This window comes from Nerophis ophidion, linkage group LG13 (assembly GCF_033978795.1).
Source record: "Nerophis ophidion isolate RoL-2023_Sa linkage group LG13, RoL_Noph_v1.0, whole genome shotgun sequence".
NCBI lineage: Eukaryota > Metazoa > Chordata > Actinopteri > Syngnathiformes > Syngnathidae > Nerophis > Nerophis ophidion.
Window position 1 is genome coordinate 41,429,975 of NC_084623.1, and position 24,951 is coordinate 41,454,925.

The 24,951-nt window shown below is 41.0% G+C and overlaps 1 protein-coding gene across 3 annotated transcripts; it reads right to left on the bottom strand.

Moving 5' to 3' along the window:
* Positions 1 to 1,898: 1,898 nt before the first annotated feature.
* On the bottom strand, positions 1,899 to 24,312 carry LOC133564576 (trichohyalin-like). 3 transcript variants are annotated; one of them, XM_061918960.1, is made up of 14 exons: positions 24,192 to 24,312; positions 21,073 to 21,262; positions 20,693 to 20,791; positions 20,500 to 20,579; positions 20,289 to 20,371; positions 19,985 to 20,096; positions 17,928 to 18,150; positions 16,472 to 16,558; positions 16,315 to 16,376; positions 10,056 to 16,193; positions 9,851 to 9,970; positions 6,360 to 6,486; positions 4,420 to 4,487; positions 1,899 to 4,358 (listed from the first exon to the last, which is right to left on the bottom strand). In XM_061918960.1, exons 3-13 carry the CDS (start codon positions 20,759 to 20,761, stop codon positions 4,452 to 4,454), a joined length of 7,137 nt encoding a protein of 2,378 aa, XP_061774944.1. In that variant the 5' UTR covers positions 20,762 to 20,791; positions 21,073 to 21,262; positions 24,192 to 24,312; the 3' UTR covers positions 1,899 to 4,358; positions 4,420 to 4,451. The 3 variants fall into 3 exon arrangements, with proteins under 3 accessions (XP_061774944.1, XP_061774943.1, XP_061774945.1); XM_061918959.1 differs by having other exon boundaries at positions 4,420 to 4,490; XM_061918961.1 differs by lacking the exons at positions 16,315 to 16,376; positions 16,472 to 16,558; positions 19,985 to 20,096; ... (3 more) ...; positions 21,073 to 21,262; positions 24,192 to 24,312 and having other exon boundaries at positions 4,420 to 4,490; positions 17,928 to 18,096.
* Between the last annotated feature and the right edge of the window lie 639 nt (positions 24,313 to 24,951).

A 24,951-nucleotide genomic window follows, 5' to 3' on the forward strand; every position in this document is an offset into this window, starting at 1 on the left:
CAGCGTTTGTGGGTCTGATGGACCCCTTGCATTTTGTGGCTTTTAATGCCTCACAATCAAACACTTTTACGTTAAAATACTGAACAGATGTTTATTAGGATAAGGTAAACATTTGTTCGGCGTGGGAGAGTGGCCGTGCGCAACCCGAGCGTCCCTGGTTCAAATCCCACCTAGTACCAACCTCCGTTGTGTCCTGAGCAAGACACTTCACCCTTGCTCCTGATGGGTGCTGGTTGGCGCCTTGCATGGCAGCTCCCTCCATCAGTGTGTGAATGGGTAAATGTGGAAGTAGTGTCGAAGCGCTTTGAGTACTTTGAAGGTAGAAAAGCGCAATACAAGTACAACCCATTTACAGTCTCCTGTGGACGGGACTCTCGCTGCTGTCTTGGATCCGCTTTGGACTGAACTCTCGCGGCTGTGTTGGAGCCACTATGGATTGAACTTTCGCAGCATCATGTTAGACCCGCTCGACATCCATTGCTTTCGGTCCCCTAGAGGGGGGGGGGGTCGCCCACATCTGAGGTCCTCTCCAAGGTTTCTCAAAGTCAGCATTGTCACTGGCGTTCCACTGGATGTGAATTCTCCCTGCCCACTGGGTGTGAGTTTTCCTTGCCCTTTTGTGGGTTCTTCCAAGGATGTTGTAGTCGTAATGATTTGTGCAGTCCTTTGAGACATTTGTGATTTGGGGCTATATAAATAAACATTGATTGATTTATTCAGTATTTTAACGTAAAAGTGTTTGTGAGGCTTTAAAAGCCACAAAATGCAACGGGTTCATCAGACCCACAAACACTGGCTGAGTAACAACAATATGAACACCACACAAGGGTTAATTAAATGAGACACCCAGAACGTACATGAAAATAAAGAATGCGGGCTCTACAATATTAACTACGAACGATAAAACACTGAATATTGGCAACGGATGTACGTCATACCCCCTCTTGATCGACATATTTTACAATCAAGCGAAACGCAACAAAAATGCAACAAACAGCCAAATATGACCGCTAAAGGTAAAAAAAACCCAAAAAAACCCCTAAAATCTGATATATCACTAAGCGTCAGAATTTTGTTGTTAAAATCTCCTTCCTCGTCTGTCCCTGACACCTGCTTTTCAGACTGGCTGCTCTGGAAACACTCTGTGGAAACGCTATACACCCACACGGCTTGGTACCTCGTCTGGGCTGCTGTGACTTACATGACCATAGTAACTAATTAGATGACCATAGTAACTAGTATGTCATGCAAAAGCGCAGATTCCAACCATTGAATTACTTCGTTTAGTTCCATTTACCGTCATTTGAAAAAAATCACTGCACATCATATTGGCAGCTACAGTTTATGTCCGGCGGGCCAGATTGAAAAGCTTTGGGCCGCATACATCCCCTGGGCTTTAATTTGCCCAGGTCTGTTCTATCCGTACATCCATTTTCTACCGCTTGTCCCTCTTGGCGTGGCAAAAAAAAAAGCACCAGTAGAGTGGAAAAACAAGTCGCATCTATAGTGAAGCCATTATGTATATCTTTCTTTAATTGGATTCCAAAAGTTTGCGAATATTGAAATAATATCTATATTAAGGCATTTTCAGAGTTAATGAGCAAGCCAGTCAAGTGATTTGTGACGTGGAAGTAGGAACCACAGATCCAGCGACGACAATGCTAATCACTTTGTGAGAGACAACAATTATAATACAGGACTTTACATTTTTGAGACCGAACACAAATAGAATGAGCGACACATTTTATAAGGCGACAGCTAAACTGATGCAGCTACAGTGGGGCAAAAATGTATTTAGTCAGCCACCGAACTTGCACAGAGGCCTGTAATTTTCATCATAGGTACACTTCAACTGTGAGACAGAATGTGAAAAAAAAAAACAGGAATTCACATTGTAGGAATTTTAAATAATTTATTTTGTAAATTATGGTGGAAAATAAGTATTTGGTCAACCATTCAAAGCTCTCACTGATGGAAGGTTTTGGCTTAAAATCTCACGATACATTCTTTCCTTAACTCGGATCAATCGTCCTGTCCCCTTAGCAGAAAAACAGCCCCAAAGCATGATGTTTCCACCCCCATGCTTCACAGTAGGTGTGGTGTTCTTGGGATGCAACTCAGTATTCTTCTTCCTCCAAACACGACAAATTGAGTTTATACCAAACAGTCTATTTTGGTTTCATCGAAACACATGACATTCTCCCAATCCTCTACTGTATCATCCATGTTTCCATTTGGGAGGAGAGAGGATACGGACGTGACTGAAAAGTCGCGTCCTGCTGTTTAAAGCTGACAAAAATCTATGCACATTAAAACTTTGTTAAAACTGCACACTTGGCTCCTGTGCCGTGTCTACAGTGGAGCTGCTAGGAAGCAACAATGGTATATGTATGACATAACATTTTTTTTAAGTGTGTCTATTTTGGGAAACTGTCATTGTTCCATGACATTGTTCCAAACTGTCTGGACTGGAGCCTGCCGTGCCTCAGACTGGAAGTCTGTGCAGAGAGTGGTGAGGACGGCGGAAAAGATCATCAGGACTCCTTTTCCTCCTATCCAGGAGATCGCAAAAAGCCGCTGCCTAACCAGGGCTCAGAAAATCTGCAAACACCCCCACCAAGGACTGTTTTCACTGCTGGGCTCTAAGCAAAACCACCAGGTTCTGTAACAGTTTCTTCCTTCAGGCTGTAAGACTCTTGAACGCATCATAATAATCCCCTTGATTCCCCCCAAAAACGGATTAAACTCGCTGGAATATAAAAACAATATAACATACATCCATAACTTTGAGACACTAGTGATTTAGGGCTATATACGTAAACATTGATTGATTGATTGATAACGTGGATGCATTTGAAAAAGTACAATATATTTATCTGTACAGTAATCTATTTATTTATGTATGCTCTTGTTTTTTTTATCTTGCACTACCATGAGCTAATGCAACTAAATTGTGTTCTTATTTGTACTGTAAAGTTCAAATTTGAATGACAATAAAAAGGAAGTCTAAGTCTAAAAATAATAATGCATCAAAATCAGTGTTATTAATCATTGACCCAGGCCGACATTTAAAGTATTCCCCTGGCAACTTGTTTTGGAATTGCATTTGCATATTTTTAGTTTTCCCCACCATAAAAAAAACTTAAAAAAATTTTTTTTTTTTTTTTACAAAAATGGCATAAAAAGATTTAAAATACAAAAAACATTACAAATATATAAAAACTTTAAATATAAGCTGTTGAAAAATTTAAAGCGTTGAAAGATTAAAAAAAAAAAAGACTTACTGTAACACTTTTTTTGAGCGCATTCGTTTTTCGTCAAGGTTTACTGAAGTTTTGAAGGAATTGACCAGCGAACGTCAAAACAGACAACCAGCTCATACGGATCGAAATAATGTTAAAGTACCAACGATTGTCACACATACAAGGTGTGCCGAAATGATTCTCTGCATTTGACCCATCACCCTTGATCACTCCCTGGGAGGTGAGGGGAATCGGGAATCATTTTTTGGTGATTCAACTCCCAATTCCAACCCTTGATGCTGAGTGCCAAGCAGGGAGGTAATGGGTCCCATTTTTTTAGTCTTTGGTATGACTCTGGGTTTGAACTCACAACCTACCGATCTCAGGGCGGACACTCTAACCACTAGGCCACTGAGCTAGTCCGTTGATAATCTTAAGCATGGTGTCAGGTACTCAAGGAGAACAAACCCGTCCTTTTATGCCATTGACATCCTCTCTTGTGCACGTCAGACTTAATGGCTACACTTTATTACCTGCTCACAATGATGTACCACTGTTTACAAGAATGTCGGTCTACTAGCTCCATAGGAAAGCAATCTTCCACCATATGGAATGCATGTTATTTCATAGTCTAGTAGATACTACACTTCCTGACCTGATAGGATCGTAAAGACATTATAAGCACATTAGCTTTTTATGTGAATTTTAAGATGATTTTGTATCTGCTAACGGCCCAGTTCATCATCCATTCCGGTCCATGAAGTCTTCCTGTAGCAGAGAACAGCTGATGTAATTAATTAGTTGTGCCAAAGAGCTTCATTTTGGTCTTCCAGGTCTTCTCTGCACCATTTGGGTGTTTTTCAGGCAAACTGGTCCCAACTCTCCTGAGATCGTTACCCAGCTCTTCTTGCTTGATTGTGGGTAAGTCAGCTTTCTCAGAATGGTCCTCACACCAGAAGCTAAGAATGGAGCGAGGGCGGCATTGAAGTTTCTCTAATTTCCAATAATTGTTCCAACGGTGGTCTTTTTCACCACTGGCCGACTGATTTCGGTGCTGATTTTTTAAGTCCACAAAGATGCTCTGATGCCGAGACCTTGCAGATGTAGAACGTGTTTCTATAAAAAACATGGTGGATGTTAATTATAGAGAACATTTTCACTCTGAAAAATGTGTTACCTGTGCTACCATGTCACCAGTTCAGAAGGAGATTAAAGGATCGGATCACAAATCTTCACATCTCCAAGCTGCTGAGACAGTCACTTACTTTAGCTACCTTGTAATGGCCATAAGAAGTATTTTGAATGCTTCAATCGATACAAAGATGGGGTTCTACTTAAAGGGGAACTGCACTTTTTAAAAATGTTGCCTATCGTTCATAATTATTATGAAAGACATGACGGATTTTTTTTCCCAATAGGCCCTTTTCCAACGCAGGAACTAAATAAAGTAAATAAAGTTCCCTGTGTTTCCACCAAAAACTACCCGGGTAGATTTAGTTCCATCTCCTGGTTGGGGAGGAGACCCTGCTCCAAGTAGAAGAGTTCAAGTACCTAGGAGTCTTGTTCACGAGTGGAGGAAGAGTGGATCGTGAGATCGACAGGCGGATCGTTGCGGGGTCTTCAGTAATGCGCAAGTTGTACCGATCCGTTGTGGTGAAGAAGGAGCTGAGCCGGAAGGCAAAGCTCTCAATTTACCGTTCGATCTACGTTCCCATCCTCACCTATGGTCATGAGCTTGGGGCCATGACCGAAAGGACAAGATCACGGGTACAAGCAGCCGAAATGAGTTTCCTCCGCTGGGTGGCGGGGCTCTCCCTTAGAGATAGAGCGAGAAGCTCTGCCATCCGGGAGGAACTCAAAGTAAAGCCGCTGCTCCTTCACATCGAGAGGAGCCAGATGAGGTGGTTCGGGCATCTTGTCAGGATGCCACCCGAACGCCTTCCTAGGGAGGTGTTTAGGGCACGTCCAACCGGTAAGAGGCCATGGGGAAGACCCAGGACATGTTGGGAAGACTATGTCTCCCGGCTGGCCTGGGACGCTCGGGATCCCCCGGGAAGAGCTAGACGAAGTGGCTGTGGAGAGGGAAGTCTGAGCTTACCCCCGCGACCCGACCTCGGATAAGCGGAAGAAGATGGATGGATGGATGGAACCTTTTGGAATTCCTCCTAGCTATATGGGACTTTTTCGAAGTTACTCTAAAACTAAATAAAGTTCCCTGTGTTTCCACCAAAAACTACCCGGGTAGATTTAGTTCTTCGGGAACCTTTTGGAATTCCTCTTAGCTTTATGGGACTTTTTCGAAGTTACTCTAAAACTTTTGTGGGGCGATCTGTGCTGTCAAACGCTGATTGGTCGAACACAGTTGGGGGGCGTTCCTAAAACTTCTCTTTCAAACACGTGCCCGCCAGTGCGGGGACTTGTTTATTTCTTATTTCTTGTGTATTTCAATCACATATCACAACAAACTCGACAACGAAGAGAGAGCAGAATGAAAGAAACTTTCGACTTGCAGCGACTTTTGTGGGGCATCTTTGTGCTGAAGAACGCTGATCTTGTGGATCTCAGCAGCAGTCTTTCAACTATCCATGCAGTCTTTTATTTTTACAAACTTAAAATGGCTTTCAAATTGTATCAACTTGTTGGAATACGTCCTCATGCTTCTAGAATCCGAGTGAGGGGTGATTCATGATGGAGAAACATTTTTGAACGCGCAAAGAAACGAGGAAGCAGCTCATCAGTCAATCATGTCAACATTGGAACACAAGCTTGTGATCACAGCACCACTAAAAATAGTTTGTCAACGTTAAGTGTTTATAATAACAATGTCACTAATAATTGGTTAATATTGAAGTCAAAACATTTAAATTAAGTATTGTTGGTGCTTTTTGGTTTGTTTTTATTGTTTTTTATGGCCGGAATAGAGGACCTCTCATTGGCTCCATTGTAAGCAGACTTTTATTTACGAGTTAGCATGCATTAAATAAGAAATACTTACGTTGTCATGTCATGACTTTCAAATTGTGAACGATAGGCAAAATTCCAAAAAAAGCGCAGTTCCCCTTTTACAACTCAAATTGCAATTGTTGACACAAACCGGAACAACATTCTCATCAATACCTCGTGACTGTAAAACATCTGGTTTTCCTGCAGCTCCTCTGCTTCCGCCCTCAGATGCTCAAAGTACTGCCTTATCTGAGTAGACTGGTCTGATCCCCTGTCAATGCATATGTCCACTGTCTGGAGCCTAAAAAACATCCAATTGGGAATTTCAAATTAATAAACCAATCATTATCTAGTCTTTAAGTGCAATCCATTCAGCGCAACCTTACAGTCGTACCTGCGGTATGGTTGTAAAAAAGGTATACGCGATCTGTATGTTTAGGACTCACTTTATCTCAGGCGTGTTCCATATATAGAGATGTCTAAATCTTTCATATTAATTGTGAACAATAGCCAAATTACAAAAAAGTGTAGTTCTCTATCAAGGCTCCAATTACTTAGAATCAAATAATAAAATCCTTTTATTTTCTCAAAAGTCGACAGTTTGCCTTATAACCTGGTGCGCCTAATGTACGGAATAATTCTGGTTGTGCTTACCGACCTCAATGCTATTTTATTTGCTACATGGTGTAATGATAATGTGACCAGTAGATGGCGGTCACACACAAGAGATACGTGTAGACTGCAAGATGAAGCCAGTAAACAACACCAAAACTTGAAATGTTCCATTGAGAATACAGAACATTACACACAGAGCTCAAAAATCTGTCAAAATGTTTTAGTACGACTTTGGTAAGCTATGAAGCTGCACCGCTTGATGGATTGTGGGAGCATTACGGCTACTGTCGAACTGTGCTTCAACATACAAGTATTATTATGGTGTGTGTATAAGGACCGCAAAATATCACCCATTAGCAGACATATTATCTGGCGTTTTGTCTAGCAATATTAAGCAAAAACAACTTTTCTTACCTTCTGGTGCCTGCTGATCTGTATTTGGATCTGTATAAGTCCTTAAAATTTGCGCGTGTCCGCCATTGTAGTCCATACCAACAGCCTAGTCAATAAGCTTCTTTTTCTCTATCTTGTTGTTATGGGACATTCATCCTCCGCTGTTGCCATTTACATTTATAAAGTAGTGTAAAGTTCTAACTTATACCTGTCAGTAGACTCACGATGAAAGAGCTAAATACTACCTGTGTAGTGGGTTTACATAATTCACCCAAGGAACTTTAGTTATTAGAGAGTACCAGTGGGACGTTTTTTCACGGGACCCATTTCCGGTGGTGTTGTTGCACCGGTGAGCCACGGTTGAGAAGATGCTGCTCTGTTATTGATTTAAGTAAACTCTGAATGTCATTAAAACAGTCAGCTCCATCTTTTGACATTTGTTCGACTCCCGTCCTTGCACGCTACACCGCTACAACAAAGATGACGGGGACAAGTCGCTGTCAAAGGTGAGCTACGTAAATAAGACCGCCCACACAACGGTGCATTCTGAAGTGACGGTCAGAGAGTAACTTGAAGATGGTCTGTAAAACATAATCTGTGCAAAATTTTGACTAAAGAACCACCACTTCATGTTATGTAGACCACTTTGAAGTGTTTTCAATTCAGAAAAAAATCATAATGTAATCCCTTTAATGCGCCTTATTATCCGGTGCGCCTTTTGTATAAAAAAGACCTGAATAGACCCGCTAATCGGCAGTGCGTCTTTGTGCCCTATGGTCCGAAAAATACGGTATTTTTTGGTTTTCTTATTAAATAAGTAGGGTTTTGCCCAAAATGCATTAAACATGAATATAATTAATGCTTTATGTCAACAAATGCATCTGAAATTGATCTATATATATGTAGCGCTGAAAGTAAATAATAATACCTTCACATTTTCAACACTAAGAATCTTTTTAAACTTAGACTTCCTTTTTATTATCATTCAAATTTGAACTTAACAGTACAAATACATTTGGTCCTAAGACCTTTAACGTTCACCAAAATTGAGGGAAACGCCAGGGTAAAATATATATTGTACTGGTCTTGAATAAGAAAAATATCAAAATGGCCCTTGCATGCTTTTATTTTTCAATGAACAATCTTTAGGGGAAAAAAGTTTGGACACCCTTGGTGTAGAGTTTTTATTAAATGACTGCAACCAATATTCCAGTATTAGTGTTTTCTGATTTGTTACACAGTAGGTCTGATCAAAAGTGAATATTAGTTGCTTAGCAGCTGTTACCTTTTGCTCTGCCAACCTTTGTTGAGGGATCATTACATCGAGATGTTTGGTCATGGTGCTTCTGTTCCTGTTTTGATTATGGGACATATTTCGAACATTTCTGTCGACAGTTTTAACTCTAAAGTACATCCAAACAGGGGATTTCACTATTTGAGTAGCCTTTGTTCTGCCATTTGAGTAATGGCGAGCGATCTCTGAATTCGGGAACATATCCTTCACGGATTTGTTGAAAACATCCGCAAATGAGAACAGGATGTTTCTTGTAGCTATCAGCATAGCCATCTTTGTCTCGTCATATGTTACACCCTCGGGTCTCCATTTAGCAAGGTCGCCCATAATACTGGGCTGTGACCAGTTTTGTGCTTCTCTGACTGTTCATGAGTGACTATATCCATTTGGCCAGCGTGTTATGGGTTATAGATAAACCTATGGATAACGGAGACATATATAATAGTCTCCTTTTCAGGTGAGAGAGGACGCTAAAGGCAGTGCCTTTAAGGCACGCCCCCAATAGTTGTCCGGCTGGAAATTGTGGACATTACTACTTGCCGTAGTTTTGAAGCAATGCATGATGGGAATCCAGATGTTGTGTGTCAGTGTATTAATGTGCTGGCTGGAATAAGCACACGCTGAGAAATAGCTCTGTGCCTGCCTTCTTTACGGGTTGTAGATAAACATATGGATAACGGAGACATATACAATAGTCTCCTTTTCTGGTGAGAGAAGACGATAAAGGCAGTGCCTTTAAGGCACGCCCCCAATGATGTTGTCCAAGTGGAAATCGGGAGAAATTTGCAAGAATGGTTGTCCCGGGAGATTTTTGGGAGAGGCACTGAAATTCGGGAGTCTCCCGGAAAATTCGGGAGGGTTGGCAAGTATGCTTTCCACTTTTCTCCAGGCTCTAGGCATAAATTTACGATATTTCTTTTCTTTTGTGTGGAAACCACGATTTTCCCTGGCTCATGTTACAACGCTGTGAGCATTGAGGTAGGTGGGGAAGGAGCAGAATTAGAGGCACGACGATGATTTGACATAATGTTCTTGGGAGGGCTTTTCGCCAGCCTGGACAGTGCAAATTTAACTACATAACAGGACAGCGCACCATAAGGGAGGATTGTCCTGTGAAGGGCAGACCGAATGGTCTGGTAATATATTGTGTATAACATGTATGCTGTATTATCATGTTGTGCAGTTGATACTTTATTATTATGTAATACATACATTTTTTACTATTTTAGTTATTAGCGGCTTAGACTGCCTATTTTCAAAGAGAAAAATCCCAAATGGTTGGGTTTCCCCCCCCAAAAAAATGTTTTGATAAAAAGAAAAAAAAAATCTGTAGAAATTCATGCTTATTTCTTGTGTGTCTAACCTGAATGGCTCGTCGTCTATCTCTTGGTCACATTCTGTTAATTCTTCATTCTGGTCAGATAACTTGTTCAACAAAACCTTCTCTTCTTTCCTCCATGTCATGAGACGCAGTCGCAGCGCCCTATGAAAGTGGACATAATAGACACTTATACAACATCCCATGTGTGTGTGTGTGTGTGAGAGAGAGATAAATGATCCAAAACTACCTGAGCCTATCCCTGTACTCTGTCTTCAGTTTCTTCTCTTCCTCTTCTCCCCTCATATCTATTTCTTGAAGACGCAGTCTCTTTTCTCTCAATCTCTCCAAATTTCCCTCAGTATCGCCCCTCAATTCCAACTGGAAGATGCACATTTTCCTCTTCAATTGCTCCACTTCCTCTTCTTCCTCCCTCCTGAGGTCTTCCTGGTGGAGATTCATTCTTTTCTCCTTCTTCCTCTTCAGCCTCTCCACCTCTTCCTCTTCCTCTCTTCTTAACTTTTCCTGACAGAGGCGCATTCTCTTCTCCTTCTCCCTCTTTAGCTGCGCCATCTCCTCCTCTTCCTGTCGCTTCAGTTCTTCCAGGCAGAGGCGCAGCCTGGTTTCCTTCTGCTTTCTCAACCGTTCCTCCTCTTCCTCTCTCCTCAACTCTTCCTGAAAAAGTTGCATTCGTTTCGCTTTTTCCCTTTTTAACTTTTCGGCTTCCTCCTCCTCTGCCTTCCTCAGCTCTTCTAGGTGTAATTGCATTCTCTTCTCCTTTTCCATTTTCAACCTTTCCGCCTCCTCCTCTTCCTCCTTGATCAGTTCCTCATGGCGAAGACGCAGTCTCAACTCCTGCTCCCTCCTGAACCGCTCCTCCTCTTCTTCTTTACTTAGCTCTATCTGGTGGAGACGTGTTCTTTTTTCCTTCTCCCTGTTCAACCTGTTCTCCTCTTCCTTTTTCATGAGGTCCACCTGGCAAAGATGCAGTCTCTTTTCCTTTTCCCTCTTCAAGTACTCCGCCTCCTCCTCTTCCTCTTTCTTCAGCTGCTCTTGTCGTAGTAGTGTTCGTCTCTCTTTCTCCTTTTTAAAAAACAGTGCCTTCTCCTCTTCTTCCCTCCTCAGTTCCTGCTGGAGGAGAAGTGTTCTTGTCTCCTTCTCCTTTTTCAACCGCTGAATCTCCATCTCCTCTTCTCTACTCAGCTCCTCTTGACGTTGATCTTCTCTACTTAGTTCCTCTTGGCGTCCATATGTTCTTCGCTCTTTGTCCCTCTTAAATCGATCTGTCTCCACCTCTTCTTCTCTTAGTTCCTCCTGGTGGAGACACGTACACTTCTCTTTTTCATTCTTCCTCATTGCTGATCTAAAAGCATCCTCATTAGCGTCCTCATTTTCCTCTATACTCACATTCAGCTGATGGAAAAGATTGTTGTTGTCATTGTCTGGCTTTAAACACTCTGACACCTCTTCCTCTCGGTTAGGCTCGTCTTGGTGTACATATGTTTTGGTCTCTATTTCCATGTTTAACAAATCTGTCTCCACCTTCTCTGGAATCAGTTTCTCCTGAGGTGGAGACTTTCTCTTCTGATCCACCACCTCTTCTCTCTGTTGCTTCTCCTGAGGAAAACGCATTCTGCATTCTTTTACTCCTCTAAGGCGCTCCATAATATCTTCTCTCCGTGGCTTCTCCTGACGTGGATGTGCTCTCCTTTCTTTGTCTCTCTTTTCCTGCTCAGTGTCCTGTTCCTTTCCACTAAGCTCTTCTTTGCAAAAATCGATTTGCTCCTCCTTTTCTTTCTTTTGTTTCTGTGTCTCTTCTTCTTTAGTCTGATCTTCCTCGGGGAGACGGGACTGTTTCTCCTTGTCCCTTGTTAGTGATTCGACCTCCTCCTCTTTGGTCACTTCCTCTTGACGGACATGTGTTCTCTTTTTCTCCTTCTCCCTGCCCTGACGGAGACGCAGTCTGGTCTCTTTTTCGCTTTGCAACCTTTCTACATTTTCTTCTCTCCTCAGTTTTTCCTGCCGTAGTCGTATCTTCTTAATTTTTTCCCGCTTTAACCGCTCAACCTCTTCTTCTTCCTCCCTCCTCATCTCTTCCTTTCGAAGACGTATTCTTTTCTCTGTCTCCCTCTTTAAGCACTCAACTTGAGCCTCCTCTTCTTTTCTCAGCTCCTCCTGGAGCAGACAGATTTTTCTCTCCATTTCTGCCTTCAAATAGAGCTCCCTATCAAGCTGTTCCGCCTCCTGCTTCTCTTCCTCCTCTCTTTGTAGCTCCTGCTGGAGAAGCATTCTCCTCCCCTTTTCAATCTTTAGCTGCTCCGCTGCCTCTTCTTCTTCTCTCCACAGGTTCTCTTGGTGGTGGTGCATTCTTAACTCCTTCTCCTCCTTCAAACGCTCCAACTCTCTACGTTCCTCTTGATTTACCACCTCCTGGTAGAGGCTCAATCTTGTTTCTTTTGATGCTTTCAAACGCTCCACTTCAGCTTCTTCCTCTCTCTTAATATCCTGTTGGTGGCGACGTATTCTCTTTTCGAGCTCACTTTTTCTATGCTGCACCTCCTCTTCTTCATCTCTGCGCAACTTTTCTAGACAGAGATTCATTCTTGTCTCCTTTTCAGTTTTTAAACACTCCAACTGCTCTTCTTCCTCTATCATGAGCTGCTGCTGGTGGAGTTGCATTCTCTTTCCAATCCCCTCTTTTAAACGTTGTGCCTCTTCCTGCTCTTCTTTGCGCAGCTTTTCCAACAGGAGGCTTATTCTGGTCTCCTTGATGGTCTTTAAACGCTCTGACTCATCTTCTTCTTTCTTCAGCTCCTGCTGCTGAAGACGCACTCTCAGCTCAATCTCTTTTTTTTTCTTCTTCTCCTCCCTCTTCAACATCTCCACCTCATCTTCCTCTCTCTGTAACTCCTCCCGGCAGAGGCGCATTCTCATCTCTATATTCTGTTTGAACTGATTCACCTCCTCCTCAGCCACTTTTCTCAGCTCCTCCTGGTGGAGACGTATTGTTGCTTCCTTTTTAGCCTTCAACTGCTGTATCTGCTCTTCTTCCTCTCTCCTCAGTTCCTCCTGGCAGTGATGGATATTTGTTTCCTTCTCATTCTTCAACTGCTCCATCTCCACTTCTTCCTCTCTCCTCAGTTTCTCCTTGCAGCGATGTATATTTTTCTCCTTTTTAATCTTCAACTGCTGCATCTCCTCTACTTCTTCTCTCTTCAGTTCCTCCTTGCAGAGATTTATATTTGTTTCCTTCTTAGTTTTTAACTGCTGCATGTCTTCTTCCTCTCTTCTCAGTTCCTCCTTGCAAAGACGTATATTTGTCTCCTTTTTAATCTTCAACTGCTGCATCTCTACTTCTTCTCTCCTCAGTTCCTCCTTGCAGATATTTATATTTGTTTCCTTCTTAGTCTTCAACTGCTGTATCTCCTCTTCTTCCTCTCTCCTCAGTTTCTCGCAGAGATGCATATGTGTTTCCTTCTTAGTTTTCAACTGCTGCATCGCCTCTTCTTGCTCTCTCGTCAGCTCCTCCTTGCAAAGACGTATCCTTGCTTGCATATCTGCCTTCATTTGCTTCACCTCCACCTGTTCATCTCTCTTCAACCTTTCCCGGCGTTGACGTATTCTCGTTTCATTTTCAGTCTTCATCTCCTTTACTGCTTTCTCTTCCTCTTTTTTCAGCGCCTCTTTGCAGAGGCGCATTCTTGTTTCCGCCTCCATCTTTAATTTAGTTGCCTCCCTCTTCATTTCGTCCAACTTTCTTTCTTCTGCTTTGTTTAACTCTTCCAAACAACAGCGTATTTTTGCCTCCTTCTCCTTCTTCAGCTGCTCAACCTCCTCCTGTTCCTCTCTCTTTAGCTCATCCTTGTGGTGTTGCATTGTCAACTTCTTTTCCGTTTTCAACTGTTCCAACTCTTCCTCTTCTTCTCTTCTAAGCTTTTCTTTATGGATATGAAAACTTGCCGCCTCCTCCCTCTGTAACTGCTCAGCCACATTCCTTTCCTTTTTGCTTAACTCCTCCCGGCGGAGTTGAAATCTCATTTCCATCTCAGCCTTCAAGCGCTGTGCCTGCACTTCTTCTTCTTTCTTCAGATCCTCCCGACGTTGGCACAATTTCATTTCCATCTTTGCCCTCAACTGCTGCACCGCCTCCTCTTGCTCTCTCATCAACTTCTCCTTCCATAGGCCCATTTTTGTATTGATCATTTCTTCCTCTTTCCTCAAATCTTCTTGGTGACAGCGAATTCTTGCTTCCTTCTCACTCTTCCACCGCTTCACGTCTTTATCCTCCTCTCGAAGTAGGGCTTCATGGTAGAGATGCATTCTAGTCTGCTTCTCCTGTTTCAGCCTCTCCATCTGCTCCTCTTCCTCTCGCCTCAGCTCTTCTTGGAAACAGCGAATTCTTGCCTCCTTCCACTGCATCATGTCTTCGTCTTCCTTTCGAAATAAGTCCTTGGAACACTGCTGCATTCTAGTCTCCTTTTCCTGTTTCAACCTGGCTATCTCCTCCTCTTCCTCCTTCCTTAGCTCCTCCTGGCGGAAATGCACTCTCATCTCTTTGTCCATCTTCAGCCGCTCTACTTCCACCGCTTCCTCTTTCTTTAGGTGCTCCTTCTGGTGGAAAATTTTCTGCTCAGCCTCTGTTTTCAGGCTTGTCTCCTCCTGCTTTAACACCTTAGCCTCCTCCTCTTCAACTCTCCTCAGCTGTTCCCGGCGCTGACACATTCTTGCCTCTTTTTCTGCTTTCAACTGCTCCCACTCTTCTTCTTCCTTTTCCCTCAGCTCCTTCTGGTGAAGACAAATTATTTTCTCTTTCTCCAGTTTCAACCGCCTTTCCTCCTCCTCCTCTTCTTTACTCAGCTGCTCCCTGTAAAGACGGAGTTTCTTTTCAGTCTCTGCTCTTATGCATTCTTCCTTTTGCTTTCGCGTTTCCTCTTCCTCTTTCACCAGCTCTTCCCAGTGCTGACACATTCTTGCCTCCTTCTCTGCCTTCAACCGTTTCAAATGTTCTTCTTCTTCTTTTTTTAGCTCCTCCCGTCTGAGATGTATCTGCTTCTCTCTTTCACGGTTCAACAACTCAATCTCCTGTTTTTGCTCTTCCATCATCTCTTTCTGCCGACGAAGATGCATTATGGACTCTTTAAATCTTTCTGCCTCCTCTTCCTCCTTCCTACTCCTCCTTGCTCTCTCCCTCTTCAACTGTTCTACCTCCTCCTCTTCCTCTCTTTTTAGCTCCTCCAGTCGGAGGCGCATTCTTATCTCCCGGTCTTTTTTCAACTGCTCACGCTTTTCCTCCTCCTCTTTGCTTAGTTCCTCCTGTAAGACATGTATCCTTAGCAGCTGCTCCTTCTTCAATTGTTCTGCCTCCTCCTGCTCCTCTCTTTTCAGCTCCTTTTGGCGTGAATGTATTCTCTTATCCTTTTCCCTTTTGAATTGATCCAAACATTTAAATTCATCTCTACTCAGTTCCTCCATACAAAAACGTAGTCTTAATTTCATATCCTTCTTTAAACGCTTTGCCTCCATCTCTTCCTCATTTCTCAGCTCTTTCAGTCGAAGACAGGTTCTCGCCTCTTTTTCTCTTTTCAACCTCTCAGCATCCTCTTCTTCCCTTTTCAGCGCCACCTGATACAATTGTTTTCTTTCCTTCTCCCTCATAAAGTGCTCTGCCTCTACCTCTTCCTCCCTCTTTATATCTTTGTGGTTTGTTGACTGCTCCTTGACTGTTAAAGTTTCTGCCTCCTCTTCTTTTCTCTTCAGCTCATTCTGGAAGCTGTGTTTGCCAATTTCCTTTTCCTTATTCAACTTCTTGACCTCCTCTTCCGCTCTACCTTGTTGTTCCTTGTGGAAAAGTCTTACCTTCTCTTTCTCCAGCAAACACTTGGCCTCCTCTTCTTTCCTCATGTCCTCCTGGTGGTTACATGTTCCCATTTCCATCTGATTATCTAAATCCCCCACTTTCTCATGATCCTCTTTCTTTACCTTGTTTTCACCAAGATTCAAGTTAAGCTCTTTCTCTCTCATCAACTGTGCGAGATCCCCCTTCCAATCAATTTCATCACTTCTTTTCTCGTTCTCTACGTTTCTCTGTCTCAGATTGCGCTTCTCTTTTTCCAAACGGTACCTCTTTTCCTCCCTCGCTACCCTCTCCTCTTCAAGCTGGATTTCACACTTCTGATGTTCTTCCACTAGGCTCTTAAAATTTTCTACAGAGTGTTCCGGATGTTTGGTTTGGGATTTGGAATTAGGATGAAGTTGACATTCAGATGTTTCTATTGTTTGTAGATCAATAGGTGTTTTTTGTATCAGCCATACATCTTGCTCCTCATGGCATGGTAGACTTTTGGACACTAAGGTACCAGGTGGAGGTGGATTTTTGTCTGCATGGACCCTTGAAAAAAGGAAGTCAGTGTTAATGTAGTTGTTATGAAAATGTACTGTACAAAAAATTAGTGGCCTGCTGTTGGCAGCAGCAGCCAAAAATCAAACGTATACATTTTCTGAGATCAGACCTCATTGCATTCTCTGATCGCCACTCTTCTTCCCTCACTTCAATATGCAGCCTTCCTGACACCTTTTTGGTTACAAAACAGTCGTGAAACATTATTCTCAAGAAACACTCAACACCACCGATTTAAAGTGAATGAACGTGGACTTCGGTGCATGTACCTTTTTCTGTGGGTATTCAGTACTATCTACTTTAGAATTGGCCTTTGTAATCTCTTCTGCTGGATTCACATGGATATTGCATACATTCTGCATGCAAATGGAGAACAGTACAAGAATGGACACACATCAAATCACAAGGTAATAATTAGATTGATTTTTAGCCTTTCTTTTCAGCTGACACAAACTGTCAATAATACATCGTCTTGGTAAAATACAATCAGCAAGTTTTATTTCATGTCGTATACATAGGGTTAGACAATTTGGCCTAATCTCTTATTGCGATATTTATTGTAGCCTCTTGCCATAAAGATACAATATATATCACAAAATAATATTTGGCAAATAAATGATATTATAATCATTTCAAAACAGGTTATAAAGGCTCCTACTTTGGCTGCTGACATACAGTACAGGCCAAATGTTTGGACACACCTTCTCATTCAATGCGTTTTCTTTATTTTCATGACTATTTAGATTGTAGATTGTGAGTGATGGCATCAAAACTATGATTGAACAAATGCGGAGTTATGTACTTCACAAAAAAAGGTAAAATAACTAAAAACATGTTTTATACTCTACTTTCTTCAAAATGGCCACCCTTTGCTCTGTTTACTGCTTTGTACACTCTTAGCATTCTCTCCATGAGCTTCAAGAGGTAGTCACCTGAAACGGTTTTCGCTTCACAGGTGTGCCTTATCAGGGTTGATTAGTGGAAATTGTGAATGAGAGGGTGTTACCAAACCTTTGGCCTGTAGTGTATGATGTAGCGTATTGTGTCATTTCCGGTTTTATTATTTTCTAAAGAAGTATTAATCTAAATGCTAAATTACTGTTGATAGCTGGTTACTTTCTGCTGTAACATGGTTCTATCTACACTTCTGTTAAAATGTAACAAGCACTCTTCTGTTGTTTGACTACTATAAGTTTTGGGTGTTTCTACAAATGTGTGCATATACAGAGGTAGTATTGGCCATATACCAGGACTGATACAAATATTTAAAATTTTCAAAATCATTGAATGATTCAATTTTTTTTCCGGTGTAACAATATCAACTAAATATTCAAATACTTTCCTTATTCACTTTTATTACATTAAATGTTTTTAGCAAAATTAATTCAATAGTAGGAGTGTAACATATTGTAGATACCACAGTATTTTGGTTTCAAAGTGTTCTCAATAATACAATGACGCCTGATGGTATCAAACAAAAACTTGGAGTGTAATTTTTTCCAGCAATTTAGCGTTGGTCGACATTAGACACACTCGCTAAAGAGGAAGAAGCTATTTTGCATTTACTGTAGCTTGCTGTCGCCACATTTTAGAATGTGCCATCAACATGCAGTATTACGATATGGCAATAGAAATAAAATCTATATTGTCAGCCAAATTTTGTCTGTATCGCTCAAACCTAAAGATACCATGAGTGTACATTTTAGAGTACCAACAACCACCTACTTGCTGTGTTTTGAATATGTCATTGGTCATTTTCTTTTGCTCAAGTTTCTCTTTGGATTTCTTCTTGTTCGTCTTCATCACATTGGCCCCATCCACAGCTGCGCGCTGCATACGCTCACGCTCCTGAAGCACCAGCTTACAGTAGTACTCCTTTCTGGGATGCTCCCAAATGGATGTGTCCTTGTGGCAGTTGTGATAGTAAACATTCCCAGTTTCATCTTCTCTGGAGTGATTAATTCAAAGAAAAGGATTCAAATGAATACCGTAGCTGCTGACAGAAGCAACATGTATATGTGATATATAATTTCATAGTTGGTGAGGATGAATATATACAATGCATAAATATAAGTTCATATTGTACACATAATTTGATTAAAAAGTTATGTCATTGGGTTAATTCAAACAAGTTTATGTTAACTTTATTTTTGTTACAAAACCCATGTAAATCGAGAGGGGAATATATTTTTTGTTCCGGTTTGGTCATGGTGTTGGGGGGACAATTAATATGTGACGGAATTAAGGAAGCAGCATGAGACAAAAAGTGTTTGATGTGGAAGACGTTAATGCAATGAAGATACATTTTATTCCCTTGGAGTTTATGAGGCCAATGGGGTATGATTATTTATCATATGTATGTGAAATCAATCTGTTTTCTTTTTTAGATATCACTATATTTGGCTTTGTTGGTAGCTTGAAGAAGGCGTGGCTAAAATAAATGTCTGTGAGCAAAACAAACGACTTGAGCCTTGATTAAGACCTAGGAGGGAGTAACAAATACTGTATGCATCAAACTATACTAGCATGGTTCAGTCCTAATCTGGATTTATTGTAACTTTAACTATCATTTTAGCCAAAGTCAGTCAGCTAAACCAGTGGTTCTCAAATGGGGGTACGCGTACCCCTGGGGGTACTTGAAGGTATGCCAAGGGGTACGTGAGATTTTTTAAAAATATTCTAAAAATAGCAACAATTCAAAAGTCCTTTATAAATATAATTATTGAATAACACTTCAACAAAATATGAATGTAAGTTCATAAACTGTGAAAAGAAATGCAACAATGCAATATTCAGTGTTGACAGCTAAATTTTTTGTGGACATGTTCCATAATTATTGATGTTAAAGATTTCTTTTTTTGTGAAGAAATGTTTAGAATTAAGTTAATGAATCCAGATGGATCTCTATTACAATCCCCAAAGAGGGCACTTTAAGTTGATGATTACTTCTACGTGTAGAAATCTTTATTTATAATTGAATCACTTGTTTATTTTCAACAAGTTTTTAGTTATTTTTTATATCTTTTTTTCCAAATATTTCAAGAGAGACCACTACAAATGAGCAATATTTTGCACTGCTATACTATTTAATAAATCAGAAACTGATGACATAGTGCTGTATTTTACAACTTTATCTCTTTTTTTTCCTACCAAAAATGCTTTGCTCTGATTAGGAGGTACTTGAATTATAAAGATGTTCACAGGCGGTACATCACTGAAAAAGGGTTGAGAACCACTGAACCATGTCTACATCAATTCTAGTACGTTTTAAAGCAGCGTCAATTTGCAATGCCAAAAAAAGGCACTTTAACAAAAGGGGTTTCGATATCCGACAATTAGACTGCAAGGTTTCATAGTCAAATCAGGCTCCTCCGAATTAAAATAGTCTGCTCTTCTAGGACACCTTTAAGCTATTAGAAAACTCAAGAGCCCTCGGACAAAGGATTCCATTTTTGTAGTGAAAACTTCATATCAAGAATGGAATAAAACACTTTCTTTACCTCTAGAAATGGTTTCTGACGTGATTTCTTTGTTTGTTTATTAAAGGCGAGATGGACCTATTTGCTATGACTTATTTTGCAGTCCTAACAAACTATAACACGGAATCTAAATACTTGATCATTCAGTGACGGGCAGTTTACAAAAGTAAGATAAAAGTGAAATTATATTATTATACATTTAATTGCTGCTCTATTGCTGTAATGCTGCAAATTACTACATTTACAGACAAAAAGGGCTGTATTTACTCTGATTGTAGGAGGAAAGTTACGGCAGTGACTTACCGCTCCAACCATCCTGGAGGAAGTCCAGCAACAATTGCCTCCTTGGCAAGCCACATAAGCTCTTGCTCTCTATCAGGTTCAATGCCTATATCCCGTGCAAATTCCCTAATCTCTAAAGTCACAGAGAAAAAAAACAAGCTAATCAGAACGACTAAACTTCCGAACTAGGAACCAATAACAAACCGTTAGTAACAATCTTATTTACAGTTCCACAATATAACCTTACCAATATGATGCTGTTTAAATGGTACAGAGCAGGTAAAATAATAATAATTAAAAAGGTTTTGTACTATATATCACCTACCTTCTTCAGAAAGAGTAGGTTCTTCATCATGGTGCTCCTCAGGGATCTGTAGGCTACTCGTGCTTGCTGTGGACTCAAGGTGGCTAGCAAGAGAGTTATACTCAAATCATTAACAAATATTTAAACTTGTTGGGTCTAGTCTGAATCTTTAGCAAAATGGATTTCAAATAAGATTTTTATCACATTACACACAATAAGAACAACAACACACCTCTCGACATACTGCTCTTCCCCCCTCTCAGTGATGTCATGGTTAGAAGAGTGGTCAGAAGCCAGACACTCTCCTGATTGCTTCGGGACAAAATACTATTAGTATCTTAAACTCTATGACACACGCCTAAGGACAGTAGACACAAATACACAACAATAAGATATAAGAGCCTGCACACATGGCATGCATGTACCTGTTGCTGGGATGCTTCAGTAGTTTGGTTCTCAGAATGAGCTTTCTTATACACTCCTGGCTCGGTCATCTTCTCCACTGCATCAGTGTCTATGCAGTCCTGAATTGCACACGTTGTAGACATTTAGAGCATGTTCAATCGTGCAAGTGTGAACATAGTGTGTTCCTTTATGTCATTTGTTAAAGATGTTTGAAATGAACTAAAACATTATAGTTACTATCTAGTTTAACAATCAAAAGATGAAGGGTTTGTGGTAGCGCTTGGACTGACAGCAATGATAAGAGTACAGCGCCCTTATAGTATAAACTTTGTAATATGTTAAAAAACACCATCTTAAATTACTGCTTGGTGTTACTTGAACTTAATGGGTACTGACTTACATTTGTTGTTCTAACAGACCCCTCTTCTTCTATGTCATGTTTGCCTTCTGAGTCCAAAAGGAGAGCACTCCGCTTGAGCCGCTCACGCTCTTGAGCCACCAGTTGGCGGTACTTTACATCGCAAGGATGCTCCCATGTGGAAATCGATAACTGGTAGTTGTAATAGAAAATATTCTTACTCTCATCTTGGCTGTAGGGAGAAAGTCAGAAACAAAATGTTTCAGTCAAACAGTGATGTTTGACTAATTTTTGAATGAACTGTATTAGATTTGTTCTAACACTAAATTGACATCTTGATTCACACCTTTACGCGATCCTATTTCTAACTACAAGGGCTAGTGGTGTCCAACTGTGATGAAAAACATGTATGTGCCTATGTATAAACTGCAGTATTACTGTGAAAAGCACATTCTGAAATATTTACATTGCAACACATGCCAATACGGCCGGTTTAGTTTACTAAATTACAATTTTAAATTTCCCGCGGAGTTTCTTGTTGAAAACGTCGCGGAATGATGACGCATGCGCGTGACGTCTCGAGTTGGAGGGAACATATTAGCGCAGCACCACTAGCAGCTAAAAGTCGTCCCTTTTCATCGCGCAATTACAAAGTATTCTGAACATCTGTGTTGCTGAATCTTTTGCAATTTGTTCAATTAATAATGGAGAAATCGAAGTAGAAAGATGGAGGTGGGAAGCTTTAGCCTTTAGCCACACAAAGACATGGTGTTTCCTTGATTAAAATTCCCGGAGGTGAAGCTTTACTATGGATCAGAGTGGTCAAGCAAACATGGATCCCGACCACTTGCCAACCGGCAGGTTTCGGTGGGAAAATTGTGGTAAAAAGTCGCCTCTTACCGGAGATCAGCGGAACTTCTGTCGTGCTGCTGCTGCCGTGACTAATTCCCTCAGAAACTGGCGTCAAGACACCCGTGGCCACACCCCTCTGACTATCAGGTACTATATAATCTCACTAAAACACTAGCAACACAATAGAAAGATAAGGGATTTCCCAGAATTATCCTAGTGTGTGTAAAAACATCTGAATCACTCAATGCAATCGCCTTTTTTTTTCAACTTAATTTTTTTTTTTTTTCTAGTCCTTTGCTATCAATATCCTTAGCCACAAATCTTTCATCCTCGCTAATGGGGAAATTGTCGTTTTCTTGGCCCGAATAGCTTTTTGTTGGAGGCTTCCATTATAAACAATGTGAGGAGCCCTCACAAAGGTGACGTCATCGTCTGCGACTTTCGGTAAAGGCAAGGCTTTTTTATTAGCGACCAAAAGTTGCGAACTTTATCGTCGATGTTCTCTACTAAATCCTTTCAGCAAAAATATGGCAATATCGCGAAATGATCAAGTATGACACATAGAATGGACCTGCTATCCCTGTTTGAATAAGAAAATCTAATTTCAGTAGGCCTTGATATAGCCCTAAATCACAAGTGTCTAAGCTACTCCCCCCTACCCATCTGGTATTCAGTGTAAATGAGCAATGTGCTCCTTCCTCAGTCGCAGTCCTTCCATACTTGTCATGAGTGTGACCTGTGCCATGTTGCACTGCTCAAGCTTTTCACTAAATCTAAGAAAGACAATTTTGTTTGACTGCTTCATAAGAAATTTTCCATTACACAACTTTTTCACTTTTTGATACGGTACTGATATTGGACCTTTTAGTATCGGCCGATAAATATTGAGCAGATACAATATCGGCACAAATCATACTAACTTTGTTATTTTGTACTGTCGAAGGTTAGAATATGTGAAATTACTCAAAAAGAAAACTATGGTAGGAATGAAAAACACTAAACTTTTTATAATTAACCGTCTGGAATGGACATATGCTGTCTTTAAAGGGGAATTTCACTTTTTAAAACTTTGCCTATCATTTACAATCCTTAAGTAAGACAAGAACACGTATGTTTTTCTTTTTTTATGCATTCTTAGTCATAAAATGTGGCAAATACGAGGTGGCTAACAACGCAGCTAATGGGAGTAACACTATAGTGCCCGTAGAGCCCTCTAAAAACACATCCAAAAACCGCCAACAATACTCTATTTACATCTCATGACCTGAATATTAACCAAGTATTATTATGAGCACTATCGCAGACAAACTACTTTTAGCCGCACCGTGATCACAGAGAGCGCTAACTAACTTATTCTGCTATATTGACATATTGAGCCGGTTAGCTGCTGCATCGCCTCTGAGTCGGTGAAAGTTATTTTTAGGTTACAAATCCTGCCTTACACTTACATGGTAGAAGGTTGTGGCCACAAACCGAGAAATTTGTAAACTTTGACATCCAACTGAAAAACTCAGGGATGGCAAGAGAAGGACAGTAAAAGACTATCGTTTGCGGCAGCTTTTTTTTCACCCTTCATGTGGATTATGATTAATTCTTCATCTGAACGGTTAGATCGCAGTGAAAGCAGACATTGCAGAGTAAGTGATTGTTGTATTATGTTTGTAGTTTATATAAGTAATATTTGTTGTCTCTCGTGAAGTCTGCATGATTAGTAATAGTTGTTGAAGGGAAAAGTGAGTATTATGATGTTGGTGGATGTTTTTTAGACCGCTTTATAGGTGCAACAGAGCGACTCCCATTGGCTCCATCGGAATCAAGGATAGTGAATAATACGAAACATTTTAGAAAATGTGTGGTTCCCCTTTAAGTTGAAGTGGAGTGTTAATTGTTTTTGTTTTCATGACACTTAATGGCCACAATATTTCATTAAGTTAAACTCATGACATGTTTTTGTATTTAGTGTATTAGATTCTGCAACTAGTGTTTGGATCCCAGTGTACGCAATATCTGAAGAGCATGGAAAAAAGTATTTCAATGTGGTGTAGTCTGCATGCGACGAATAAACTTTGAACCTTGAACCTTGAAGTAAGTTTGATTGATTCAGATTAGGTATGTAAAGATTAATAGGTACAAATCGAAAACTGATTTTAACTTTAGAGATATAAATACATTGTTTAGCTAGTCCCTAAATCGACGTATTGTTACGGCGCACACGCGCTCCACTCTGAGCACCAGACACGCCCCCGTGCTCGTCACGCAGACCGCACCTACACTCCCCCGCAGCTGGAGGCAATCAACACCCAACGCACCTGGCTTTGATGAGGGACGACAGTATAAAGACCTTCGACGCTGACTCGTCGTCGGAACGTAGCACTGCGTGCAGTAAGCTCCACGTCACTGACTTCCCCTCTTGCTCTCGCTCACTTGCCTGTTTCCTTGTGCCTCATTTCCTGATCCCAGTGTTGTCTCTCGTTTTCCCCACAGTGCCCGTGTCCCAGCCTCACTGTGTACCTCCGCTGCTGTTTTTCCCCCCTGGACTTTGTTTGCTCTTCCCAATCCTTGACCCCGTTTTTGGACTTCCAGATTCCGCCCTCCTGCTCTCGACCCCCGCTCGGACCTTGGACTTCCCCTTGGATCATTCCCTTTGGACTTGGGCGTTTAATCATTCAACACGCACCTCAACAACCCTTGCAGTATTCATATGGTAAATTTCCACACATATTCTCTCATGCAAACACATAATAGCATACACACCCCATCACTCATCAAGCACAATAAACCTGTTGAGATTGACATTCTGTTGTCGTGCCGTCTCCTTCCCCAGTTCTACACAACATCTATATGTAGTACGGATCGGTCGACGTCCGATTGGAAAGTCATGAATCGGTTGATTGGCGCTCTGCTACTAAATATGGTTGTTCTAATCTTGCGAGACTTCTGTGATAACGTAATACGAGAGAATCGTTCTGGTTTGCGACAGAAAGTATCAAAGCAACATGGCAAACAGCACCCAAAGAGTGTACAGACAATACACCCCCAAATATTAAATCTACAGTATGGTAACGCTTC

Coding starts and splice junctions, on each gene's coding strand:
- LOC133564576 (XM_061918959.1), bottom strand. CDS start 20,761: ATGACCGAGCCAGGAGTGTATAAGAAAGCTCATTCTGAGAACCAAACT. Junction 6,487..9,850: donor ATAGACGACGAGCCATTCAG/GTTAGACACACA, acceptor GATGTTTTTTAG/GCTCCAGACAGTGGACATAT. Junction 4,491..6,359: donor AGATGTTTTACAGTCACGAG/GTATTGATGAGA, acceptor TGACTGTCTCAG/CAGCTTGGAGATGTGAAGAT.